The sequence below is a fragment of the Camellia sinensis genome, chromosome 4, assembly GCF_055761805.1.
Source record: "Camellia sinensis isolate YWXY chromosome 4, ASM5576180v1, whole genome shotgun sequence".
Lineage (NCBI taxonomy): Eukaryota > Viridiplantae > Streptophyta > Magnoliopsida > Ericales > Theaceae > Camellia > Camellia sinensis.
In genome coordinates, this window is record NC_138964.1 from 97,496,545 (window position 1) to 97,509,926 (window position 13,382).

Genomic DNA, 13,382 nt, shown 5'->3' on the forward strand with positions numbered 1-13,382 from the left:
TTCTTGGAACTCCTTTCGTTGCCATTGTTTCATCATCGCTTGCCCAACCGTGAGTAGCATTGGAACTTCTTGGATCCCACCAGCTGATCTGCATATTCCCTAAGTCCAATTCCTCAAAGAATTTGAGATTGTCCAAATCTTCTTCTAGATTAGCCAATTCATCTAATCCCTGTTCAAGCATATCTTTTCTAATGACATTGATGGTACATGAATCGGCCAGGATAACTTCCGGTTTCAACTGGCCAACAGGTACTATGTATTTGCTGGGACCATATCCTTCTTCCAGCAGTTTTCCAGTCTTAATCACTGGTACTTCTTCTTTGGGTTTTTCTCTTAATACAGTCTTTTCTTCCTCAGTTTGCAATACCACCACCACTATGGTTTGTTTTGGCTTTGGCTAGGTTAAAGATGCATCCATCATACATAAATCAATGCTCTCTGTAATGCATACCTCGGGTTTGGGTAGATGGACAGGTGTGATGTATATACTAGGGTTAAAGGTAGGTGGAAATGTATGGATATGGTTGAGGCGAGGAGGTGGTTGATTTTTGTCATGGGGTGGCAACGAGTTGGTTGGGTTTTAGTGGTTGTGGAGGAGCTATGATCTTATTGTAAATGAGGTCTTGGATCTCATGGCAAAGGCGAAAATAGTGGTCAGTGTCATGTTCGGGTTGTTGATGAAAGGCACAGTATTTGGCAAGGTCGTGTTTGGCTGGGAGAGGATCGGGAATAGGTCGGGGGTCCAGAGGCTTGAGATACCCTCTTTCTGTCAAGATTGTCGTAGCTTTGGCCTGGGACATGTAGAAAGGGTTAAAAGTTCTGGCCGTGGTTCGAGTTGAGTTGGTTTTTTGTGGACCGACATTAGCAATTGGGTCAGCTATTTTGATGGTGGTGGTAGTAACTGAATTGACCTCAGAAGGTCTTATAACTGTATTACTACCAGTAGTAGCATTGGAACTGCGACCAAAAGGCTTTCGAACATGTTCCTTATCATCAACAATGATTCCCTGTTTGATGGCATCCTCTATTTGGACCCCTATTTCATGTAAGTCTTTAAAAGTGAAGAGCGGGAGGACTATCATTTTTTGTAACATCTTTCCATGCAGATTTCTGACTATCATATGGATTTGGTCAATTTCTAGTGGTCTGTTAGTCATCATTGCTGCTTTTGCCCTCCACCTGGTGATGAATGCCACAAAACTTTCATTGGGGTCTTGGCGAGTTGCCTTCAAATCCCGAGTAGTTACCTCAATCCGAGTGTTGTAAGAATATTAGGTGATGAAAGCCTCGGCTAACTCCTCCCAATTTTGTTTCACCGAGTCTTCTAATTTAGCATACCAGATACAGTTATACCAGATAAAGTCCTCCCAAACAAGGAAAGTTTTTGAGGTCGAGTCAAGCCCATGGGTTTCAAGACATCCGAGAAGAGGCGAATATGGGCCATAGGGTCACCTACTCTATTAAATCTGTCAATATGTGGCATTTTAAACTGTTCTGGTAATTTGACAGCTCTGTTCATCTTCTATGTCTGGAATGGAGTAAATTCCCTGTGACCTTTTGAACATTTTTTTAAATTTGGCCAGTTTGAGCATAGTTAAATCAAGTTCAGGGGTGTTAATGGGGAAAGGCTCCACTGGTGGTTGTGCGAGGAGGAAAGGTCCTCCTAAAGATTGTACATGAACCCTTAGATCTTCTGGTGAGTTAAGTTTGGAAAACTCATCAGCTGGTGAAAGTGGAGGTGGTGGTGGAACTGGATGAGTCGCCGAAGGTGGTTGAGTAATGGACGCCCCAGATGAGCATTGCAATTCAGCAAGAGTATTGCCTTAAGCGGCAAAAGTAGTGCTTTGGGCAGTAATTGTAGTGGCAATGGTATCCATGCTCTGTTGAAGGCCCAATAGTATGTCTGCTAAATTTTCTAGAATCTGAGCCATCATTGATTGTGGTGAGTTGAGTGGTGATGATCTAGCAAGTAAGGAAGGGGTATTCTGGACAGTTGATGCGGCTTTTGTTTTTCTTCGTGTAACCGATGACAAAGAAACTAACACTGGCTGACCCTGAACCAAATCTGCACTTTTGCAAAGTCTACCAACGTGAGTCCACAAAACTTGGGGGATATCAAACCTTTTAGAAACTATAGTACTCGACTACCTTGAAAAAATGGAACCTTTAATCAAATTTCGACAGTATACCAGCTCAACTGATCATACTAAAACACAGAACTGAACTCAAATCCACAAACTAAAATGCTTGAACCACTGATACTAAGAAGCCCTATATGGATCCCATCCATTACACATAACACATAGCAGGAAAGAGAACAAACACCTCTATTGGGGCTAGGGTTACCTTGTCCTAGCATTGAAATGATCTAGGGTTTCACTATTCAAACAAGCGACATCATACATCCTAGAAATGGGAGAGCATCCTGTCCTATTGTTGGAAGGTACTAGAGCTCACTATATGCACAAGGTTAGCTGTGCTCTAGGGGTTGAAGTCAAGGTGACGTTACCAAAGAGTCCTTTGGGTCATAACCAATAAAGATCCCAGGAAATTAGAAGAGTCAATATAGCCTCTCTTCGGAGTATGAGAATCTTAGATAGCAAAGCTAGATAGCAGAGCAACCTTTTTGACAGATCGCAAAAGGTTACAACACAAGGCCTTAAAAGTATCATAAAAATAGGTGTAGTGTCATAAAAAGCTTGTTTGTGCTCCCACAAGTATTTGGGCAACACAGGGACTTGAAGTGCACCAATGCAAGCAATGCAATGAACATAAAATTGAAAATAAAAGTCATATCATGGAGTTCGACTCAAGGTTTTATAAAATTCCCAGTAGAGTCACTAGAAACTATAACATGCCCGGGGGTACCCATGCGCGTTAAACAATTCGGACCCTCAATTTCTTTGATCTAGTCTCACGAGTACAATGTGAAATATAGATTAGAGTCCAGATTTGGCAACTTTTAGAAAATCCATTTTCTTGCAAAAAAATATTTTGCCAGAAATGGACTACATCATCAGATCTCAAAGTTGCCACATAATATTTTGGGAAATTAGAAAACTCATGACTCGTGCCAAGGCCACTGTTTGTCATAACTAAAGTTTTCTCGGTTCGGAACCTTAGGTATGAGAGAGAAATGTCATTAATTGAGCACCTCCACTCGCCCGATCAAAAGATCGGTATTTACTAAACCTTGATATTAATTTTATTTACTTTATATATTCATATTTCGATTATTTAATAAATCCTAAAAATTACTATGTAAAGCATACAAGTATAGACTATCTCATTTATTTTGGAATAATTTGACTTCATATATTTTGAAAGAGTCTTGAAAATGTATAACTCAAAGAAATTGAGTCTACAGGCATGAAAACCAACATCATTCCAAATTAAGTGACACAACCTCCATCCACTGGCATTCATAGAGTTATCTCACATAAGCAAATAGCCTCATGGTAGAATGCTAAACATAGTAAGAAAAACACACACAAACGGGATGCTAAAGCATAAAAACTTACATGTTTGGCGTCCCGCAAACAAGCTACAAAACAAAATTAGTAAAACATGCATGATCTTATATACAAAATCCTAATATAATTCACTCATGAGATGCAACTAAAGATTCGGCTTCTAAGATATGACGTATGAATTATCTCAAGAACATGAGGTAGCCCACATAATCACATAGGAATTGATTAAATCCACAAATGCAAAATTAGCTGAATCAAGATGCATGAAACATGGATGTAAAGCAAGGATATACTAAAAATAAAATAAATAAAATAAAATAAACATGATGCATATCCACAAATAAGGAAAGCAAGTAAAAGAACGGGATAGAAAGAAGTGGGGTGGGAAATTATTACAACACTTTGAATAAATTATTACAGACCAAATGAAAGAGAGAGAGAGAGAGAGAGAGAGAGAGAGAGAGAGGAGGGAATATTGCAATAAAATAAAACAAAACCTCACAAAACACTTAAAATAAAAAATAAACAAAATAAAAGCTTCATGTTCCTTAGAACAGTCAGCGGAAATTGGTCAACACTAGGAGATTACGCCATCTTGTCTGAAAGAAGCTAACTGACCGGCCAACTAGGCCAACCTGTCTTGTTGCGAAACCAAGAAAAGGAACAAACAAGAATATGTAGGTGACTCAACTAACCACTACCGGTTAGCTTATAGCACAACTAATATGAAACAAGAGCAAATAAATAAGCAAATAAATAATAATTATGAGCTAAACAAACCACTTGGATTATAACAACACACTATGAAATATAAAGTATGAAAATAAATATGAAATAAACAAACCACTTGGATTATAACAAAACAGTATAAAATAAGAAGCAAGAAAATAAATATGAGATAAACAAACCACTTGGATTATAACAAAACACTATGAAATATAAAGTAAGAAAATAAATATGAGATAAATAAACTACTTGGATTATAACAAAACAATATGAAATAAGAAGCAAGAAAATAAATATGAGATAAAGAAACCACTTGGATTGTAACAAAATACTATGAAATAAGAAGTAAGAAAATAAATATGAGATAGAAAATATAAGAAAATGAAAGACTAGAAATTCACCTCCAAAGAGAGATTAGACTTCTTAGTTTCCAAACTTCCTCTTGATCACCCTCAAGTTTAGGAAGTGTGTTCTCAATCCTCAATTCGAAACTAGAATGGAACTCTGGGTATATATGGTGGAAAAGTGGTTAACTCTCTTATTTCTTCTCACTTTCAACAACACTCACTCTTTCCTTTGATCAATCACTACTGAAATTTAGCCATTTCAGAATTTTTGGAGGAGTTTTTGGTGTAGGAAAGAAGGAATTTTAGTTTGTATGGAAGGTATGGGATGTATATGAAAGATAGGAGTGATTTTGGCTCAAAAACTCAAATTTTCTCTCTTTTTTTCGCCATTTTCTCACTATTTTCTCTTCAATTTTGTGGTCCTCCATCTCTTTTACAATGTGATCATTCTATATAGGCAATGAGGGAGAGTGAAGGTCAAAAAGAAGGTGGGAGACAAGAATGTGATAGGAGGGCAAATTTTCAAGGTGGTTGCATGGGATACTCCTTTATGGATGCAAACAAAACATATTTTTGACAATGGGGGATGATTAGATATGTATTTGGTGATATATGGGTCGGCCAATGGGGTAGGAGAGTGTTCCATACATAAGAAAAAAATGTAAAAAATAAAACTTCTCTGCTTGCTAGTTTGAAATGGTCAAATATTATTTGAGGGGAAATAAAACACAAGGCAAAGCTTTGGCAGAGTGGTTAAGGTATTGGGTGTGAAGTTTTGGGTTAGGGGTTCAAACCCCTTAACCAACATTCCTTAAATTCATTTTTTTTTTTCTAAAGACAAGTCAATGCCAGATCATCAGCAAGGACCAATCTAGTCATGCCACGTCAGCAAGACCGCCACGTCAGCGTCACAGTCAGCATTGACGGAATATTCTGCATATGGACGGTATATTCCCTGACTTAATAGAATATTTCTTGAGTTTTGAAAATTACAATTTGCCCAAAAGTTTCAAATAATTGTGTTGTAACCCAGATTTTGGGAGATTTTTTAGTGACGCCCCAAAAAATGCAACGAAGGTTTATCCTAGCTAAACGAACCATTCTGGACGCAACCGTGAGGTCAGAATTTTCCCTTGGAAAGGTAATTTGTGGCTGTTTAGGGTTGGAAACGGGGCTCAAATCCTAAGTTTTCTTATTGAGGATTCTGTGAAAAACACTTTCTTGTTTTCATCATCGGCGGATCAAAAAGAAGGGTCCAAGTCTTAGGGTCGGTCAAAATGGGGTGTCTACAACGGCCACTTTTCCCTCCTAGGATACACTAGGATCTTCTAGGATTCATTTAGTAAAAAAATCCCTTGAAATCTTGGAGCAATAATGACTTTAGTATCTATAGAAGATTTGCTATATATATATATGTGTGTGTGTGTGTGTATATGTACTTGCAACTAGAAATAATTAATTAGTCCTAAACCTAACTAGATCATAATTAAGTACAAAATTAAGCTCCTAATCATCCCTCATTCCATTACATTCCAACTAAATACAACTAAATTTCATTCTATACCAACCAATGGGCATTTTGAACTTTTCACACCAAATTCTCTATAAATATACCGCTCACTAACTTCGGCCGAGAGAGAGAGCTTTGGTGGTAATGGAAAGGGAAAAGAGAATAAATTGAGCAAATACTTCACTAGGCAATCAAGTAAACCACAATACAACCCTCTCTTCTGTTTTTCTTTTTCAAATACATGTCTTAGAGGCTCTAAAAATTATTTTTAAATGTGTTTTAATAATTTTCTTTTGTTATAAATAAAAAGAGTTGAGCCATGTTCCACCCTTACTTGTGTTTTCCTTTAATTAGTATAAAACTATCTTTTTCTACAACGATTTCTCATAATTTCCAAAGGCACAACTTCAATTAGAATTTTTGAGTTTAATATATATTATTTAGCATGTTTTCATCACAAAAAAGTGAAAGATTATTCATGGTTACTCTATTTTCTTACTTTTCCCCTTATTTCAAGTTTTTTGCTCAAAGAACTAGTTTTTTAGCCAACTTGCAAAAATTATAGAACAATACAAAAAAATCTCCTTAACGTCATTTTTATTTCAAAACCTTCCTTTAAGTGTTAGCTTTCATGGGGAAAAAAAAAGTCATCGAAAAAGAGTGAGCGGTTTGAGAGAAAACTTGGTTTTCGTAAAAGTCGACGAATCTAGACAAGCTATGCCACTTTTGAAAGATGTTATGAAAACTAGATAAAATTCTCTACATACTATAGGAAGGCCAAGTTTAGAAAAATCTAGAAATGCCTCTTTAATTGCAATCTTTAAAGTGCACCAAATTTGAAAATTTACTCTTGTTGGTAAATTTATTTTCTTGACTTCATGGATGTGTTTATTATCACTTGTTCATGTCTTGGTATTATATTGCATGTGTTATGGTTATGTTCCTTATCTTATTCATTTGATGATGCTCATACTTATGTGGATATTACTATCTTGTTAAGTTATTCTAACTTTAATTTAAGACATCTAACTTAACTGAAAACTTAATTGGGTTGGTATTTATTTTTCGATCACTTGAATAATGAAGAGGTGATAATGTGTTAAACATGGATTGATGGGATGAGTTCCCTAACTAAAGGTTAAGTCTTGCGCAAGCGATTATCACATGAACCCTAGTATGGAACGGACGCATTCGGACTCTTTGCGATGGTTTGATTTGGTGAGATAAGGTTGGGTTCAGATGGAACATTCAGGAGGATAAATTTTTTTCGGAAGGATAAGATTGGATTCAGGATTATAAAACCTTTTCTTTTCGTTTCCCCTTTTGAAGTCCACTGATGGCGTTGCACGATATATAATCGTTGCAGGCATCCATGGTAAGTTCTGCAAAACAGCAAAAATGGAAGTTTTGAATAGTCCGGTGTCCAATTCTTGCGGTTTGAAGGATGAAATCTCTTTAGGGAATTTCTAGATTACTAACATCTAACATTGTAATCCTTTGTTGTTGACACGAATATCATGCTCAAACTTGCTTGTTATAATTGTGATGGTTTATTGGATATGGAAAAAGAAATGGGTGTGTGCGCGTTTATTGGGCATTCAAAGCTCATGGCATTTCATGCCAGGTATTGAAGATTATTAGATCGGTCAAAGGCAAGGCATTTGAGGACATACGACTATCATAGGAGAATTACAAACTATTTTTGTAAACGCATTTTGAGATTGTAAGTGATAGATCCCTTGTTGTATTTAAGACATGATTTTGTAATTATTATATATCTATACATATCTTTTGTATTACTTATTTCTTATTTTCTCATCAACTCATGTAGACCTTATATTAATATCTTATTAAGATCTATCAAAAAAGTAGCTTTACTATCTAAGGTGGTTGGACTTCGAAGAAAGGCTCTATTGACTCCTCTAACCTTCTTTATATCTTACTTGGTTATTAATCAAATGACTCATTAATAACGTTTCCTACTCTTGTAACCTTAGATAAACCTTGTATTTATTTGAAAATATATTCTCTGATGCTCCTGATTTTTGGGGCGTCACAACTTGGTATTAGAGCCTAGGTCCAACCCAACCCAACCCTTACCTACTCGTTTCGGCCTGCGTTTAGAGACTACCTTGCCCCGACTATGTTATATTATTATAACACTACCTATTCTATCAACTAAAAAACATAAAAAATAGAAATTTTCTTGACTTACCTTAGGGCATTTCTTCAGATTCTGGGCATAACAACATCGACTCATCAGGACGTATTTTAGGATCGGAAAGTGATTTTAACTCTAAACAAGGCCTCACATCGCGCAATAGAGGTACTATTAGTTCTATGCGCCTTCTATCGATCATCATACCCTCATCTTGTATTCGTAACTTTTATTCGATGTCATCTTTTTCTAAGATTAAGTCATGGCCATCTAGTCCTATTTTATATATTATATATTACCATTTATAAAATTCACCTCTTTTGAGCCTTGATTATTCTATTTAGCGCAAGGCTTCTTGTAAATTGACCTTAGCTGGCCCCCAATTTCTTTAGGATAGTCATAGGGGTAATTGCTTTAAACAATATTCTAGGAGTAGATATAGAGCTTCCAGAAATTAGGTATTTCTATAACTTTGTTACTACCACTAGAAAGAAAGAGCAAAGTTTATTTTAAGCCCAGATCGGCAAAGCGTTGATTAGTCCAAATGCTTCCCAATTCTAGCAAGAGAATAAATTATGTAATCGTGATAGTGGAAGGGAATCGGGAGTTCCCCCTGGTATTGGCAAGCTGTGGCCCATCCCCAAGGTTATAGGCCAACCAAGTTAATGCTTTCCTCTTTTCTAAATCATCTATATGCTGACTTCTTTTCTTGTAGGACTTGGAATGAACCTTTTTTATGTTTTCTCTTCGTATATCTCGTTGTCTTTCCACACCCTAGTGAGTGGGAAGATCGTTAACATCCCTATCCTTCAACAAGTTTGCACGTATAGAGGCCCTCCTGAGCAACTTGGTCAAGACCTTGTTGCTCACGTGTTACTTTCATACATCCCTTACTTGTTGACCGCTTCTCACAAAAACTGTTCATAAGAACGGGTGTCAAGCTTCCCTTAATTTCAAGAAATTTGTTTTTATAATGGTCCTCAACTTCTATGCATCTTCATCACGTTCATAGAGTAGTTGGAACGTGCCCATGATAATCTGAAGCAGTGGCAACATGGAGCCACCGAAAAGCTTGATGGAAGCTTGGCTATAAATACTTGGTTTTGGTCCCCAAGCTCACTGACTCAATTCTCTTCAGTCTTACACCATCAAATTAGAGTGAGCAGAGTTTGGAAGACTATTAAACCAGCGTCTCCTAACGTGAGCAGCACCAATGGCTGGAGGTACTGTTCTTGAGCAATTTAGTTTCTTCTTTTATTGCGATTCATATCAAGTATTTATTCCGCATTAAAGAATTGTATAATGGACTTACATTTGGTATCAGAGCATGTTTTATTCTCTGCCTTGGTGTTCTGGTGATGCTCTGCTTATCTCTCTCAATGTATATATATATATAAAAAAAATAATAATTTTGGGTCGACCACCCAGTTTTGTTCCTTTTATTTCTGTTCCTTTTCTGTTATTTAGCCCTTGCTTGTTTAATTCGATAATGTCTAATGATCCATATAATTTTAATTAATTAGAGAATAGCCACAGCATCTTAAATTAAATAAAATTATATATATTGATTGATAAGGATCACATAAAGAATATTAGACATTAATTGTAATTGATATAATAAATTTTATTCCACAGGAATTTTTGTTATTATTAATTAGGATAAAATATCAAGTTATTCATAAATTACCCACAGGAATTATGAATTCAGTAAATAATTTGATAGTTTTATCATAAAGTTCAATTTGTGATACTATATATCATAAAGAATAATTGAATCTACTTGAATTAAAATTTTAGTCCACAGGCAATTTTATATGTCATTAGATTCAATTTTTATTTATTTATTTTTTATTTCTATAGCATGATTCACATTGGTAGATCATGAACTTTATTTATGCCTTATTTTAATGTAAGCATGTATATTTAAATTTATGCAGCTAGCCAACCTGTTAAAATTTCTGATGTCGGTTGTGAAATTCCCGAACTTAAGGGTGACAACTTTAAAATGTGGAAAGAGAGGGTTTTACTTCATTTAGGGTGGATGGACATTGATTATGCTATAAGGAAAGATGAACCACCTGCAGTTACCAATACCAGCACTGAAGCTGATATTGCTCTTTATGAACATTGGGAGCGATCCAATCGACTCAGTGTTATGTTCATAAAAACCAAAATCTCTACTGGTATTCGTGGTTTAGTCGATCAGCATACCAAAGTCCGTGATTTACTCAAGGCCATTGATGAGCAATTCGTCACTTCAGATAAGGCGCTTGCAAGCACCCTAATCATGGAGTTTTGTTCCACAAGGCTTGACAATGTGAGGGGTGTGCGTGAGCACATCATGCAGATGAGGGACACTGCAGCCCAACTTAAGAAACTGGAGGTTGATATTTTGAATTCTTTTTTCCTGCACTATATTTTGAATACTCTCCCACCTCAATACAGTCCTTTCAAAATCTCCTACAACACACATAAGGATAACTGGTCTATTAATGAACTAATGACCATGTGTGTTCAAGAGGACTAGAAATTGATTATGGAGACGGGAGAGAGTGCAATGCTGGCTACGCAGGGAAAGAATAAAGCTAAGGCCAATAAGAAAGGGAAAGAGAAGTTGGCTCCACAAGCTGACATAAAGAAAGATCCAGTGTGTTTCTTCTGTAAAAAGAAGGGACATGTTAAGAAAGATTATCCCAAATTCCAGAAATGGCTTAAGAAGAAAGGTAATCAACTCTCTTTAGTTTGTTATGAATCCAATATGGTTGATAATGTTTACAATACTTGGTGGATTGATTCTGGTTCTACAATCCATATTTCGAATTCCTTGCAGGGTATGCGAAACCTAAGGAAGCCGGTGGGAAGTGAACAAGGCATCTATTCGAGAAACAAGATGCGTTCACATGTGGATGCTATAGGAACATGCAATTTGGTTTTAAGTTGTGGTTTTGAATTAATTCTAGAAAAGATTTTCTATATTCCTAGTTTTTCTAGGAATTTAATTTCAGTTTCTAAACTTGCACCATTGGGATACTCTTTTAAGTTTTCAGATACATCTTTCAGTTTAGATTATAAATCTGAAATTGTTGGAGTTAGTACATTGTGTGATGGTCTTTTCTGTATTGATTTGCAAAATGATGCCACTCATAATGCTATGCATGTTCACACCGGTATAAAAAGATGTGTTGTAAATGAGAATTCTGTTACATTATGGCACCAGAGATTAGGTCATATCTCCATTGAGCGTATTAAAAGATTAGTAAGTGATGGGGTACTTAGTACTCTTGACTTTACTAGTTTTGAAACTTGTGTGGACTGCATAAAGGGAAAGCTGACCAACAAGTCTACGAAAGGTGCCACAAGGAGTTCTCACATATTGGAAATCATACATACAGACATTTGTAGTCCAGACATGGACTCACATGGTCAGAAATACTTCATTTCATTCATTGATGACTATTCACGATACATGTATCTCTACTTGCTTCATAATAAGAATGAAACATTAGATGCCTTTAAAGTTTTCAAGGTTGAAGTGGAGAAACAATGCGGTAAGCAAATTAAGATCGTGAGGTCAGACTGAGGTGGAGAATACTATGGTAGATATACAGAAGATGGACAAGCACTTGGTCCTTTTGCGAGGTTTCTTCAAGAAAATGGGATTGTTCCCCAATACACCATGCCTGGTTCACCGGACCAAAATGGTGTAGCTGAAAGAAGAAACCGAACATTATTGGACATGGTGCGGAGCATGCAGAGTAGCTTCAATCTTCCTAAAAACTTGTGGACTGAGGCACTTAAGATGGCTATATACATCTTAAACTGGGTTCCAACCAAAGTTGTTCCTAAAACACCATTTGAGTTATTTAAAGGTTGGAAACCGAGTTTAAGGCATGTACGTGTTTGGGGATGCCCGTCTGAAGTGAGGATTTATAATCCACAAGAAAAGAAATTGGATCCGAGGACCATTAGTGGTTATTTCATTGGATATGTTGAAAGGTCCAAGGGTTACAGATTTTATTGTCCAACTCTTACCACCAGGATTGTGGAATCAAGGAATGCCAAATTTCTTAAGAATGACTTGATTAGTGGGAGGGATCATTCAAGGAACACAATTTCTGAAAATGATCATTTAGGTAATCAACCTTCCACTTCAAGTAATAGGATGATTGTTGTTCATAACACCCCTTCAGTACAAATTGGTGTTGAACAACCAATCATTGAAGTTCCACAAGCGGCTGACATCATTCAAGTAGATTAGGAAGTTCAAGAATTACCAATTTCTAAACAACTAGTTGAACTTGAACCACATCCTTCCCAAGAAAATGTTGGTGCAACATTAAGAAGATCTACTACAACAAGGAAGTCGGCTATTCCTAGTGACTATGTAGTGTATCTGCAAGAAACTGACTATGATATAGAAACTGAAGATTGTCCTAAATCTTTTTCACAAGCCATTAATTGCAAAGAGTCCGAATATTGGTACAATGCTATGATAGAGGAAATGAATTCTATGAGGGACAACAATGTCTGAAGCCTTGTAGAGTTGCCTAATGAAGCTAAAGCTATTGGAAATAAATGGGTCTTTAAGACCAAAAAGGACTCGTTGGGCAACATTGAGAGATACAAAGCTAGACTTGTTGCTAAGGGATTCACTCAAAAGGAAGGAATCGACTACAAGGAGACATTCTCTCCTGTATCTAAGAAAGATTCCTTAAGGATTGTTTTGGCATTGGTAGCACATTTTGACATGGAGTTGCACCAAATGGATGTGAAAACGGCTTTTCTCAATGGTGATTTAGAGGAGGAGATTTACATGAAACAACCGGAAGGATTCCCCTCTAGTAATTGTGAGCACTTGGTTTGCAAACTCAATAAATCCATTTATGGTTTAAAACAAGCGTCCCACCAGTGGTATTACAAGTTTCATGGTGTTATTTCTTCATTTGGATTTGTTAAAAACGTCTTGGATCAGTGTATATACCAGAAGGTTAGTGGGAGTAAGATATGTTTTCTTGTTTTATATGTGGATGATATTCTACTTGCAACTAATGATAAGGGGTTATTACATGAGGTGAAACAATTCCTTTCTAAGAATTTTGATATGAAAGATATGGGTGAGGCATCTTATGTCATTGGCATTAAGATCCATAGAGACAGATGTAAAGGCA

At 36.4% G+C, this 13,382-nt stretch overlaps 1 protein-coding gene across 1 annotated transcript; it reads left to right on the forward strand.

Annotated features, from left to right (window-relative positions):
• Nucleotides 1–1,435: 1,435 nt before the first annotated feature.
• On the forward strand, nucleotides 1,436–10,741 carry LOC145823911 (uncharacterized). The gene is made up of 3 exons (XM_082923468.1): nucleotides 1,436–1,497; nucleotides 1,584–1,672; nucleotides 10,152–10,741. Exons 1-3 carry the CDS (start codon nucleotides 1,436–1,438, stop codon nucleotides 10,739–10,741), a joined length of 741 nt encoding a protein of 246 aa, XP_082779594.1.
• Nucleotides 10,742–13,382: the final 2,641 nt, after the last annotated feature.

What these genes read in the sequence shown, in the direction of transcription:
- LOC145823911 (XM_082923468.1), top strand. Translation starts at nt 1,436, where the DNA reads ATGGGCCATAGGGTCACCTACTCTATTAAATCTGTCAATATGTGGCAT. An exon ending in TGGCATTTTAAACTGTTCTG is followed by an intron (nt 1,498 to 1,583) that starts GTAATTTGACAG and finishes AAATTTGGCCAG; the next exon opens with TTTGAGCATAGTTAAATCAA. An exon ending in GAAAGGTCCTCCTAAAGATT is followed by an intron (nt 1,673 to 10,151) that starts GTACATGAACCC and finishes AAATTTATGCAG; the next exon opens with CTAGCCAACCTGTTAAAATT.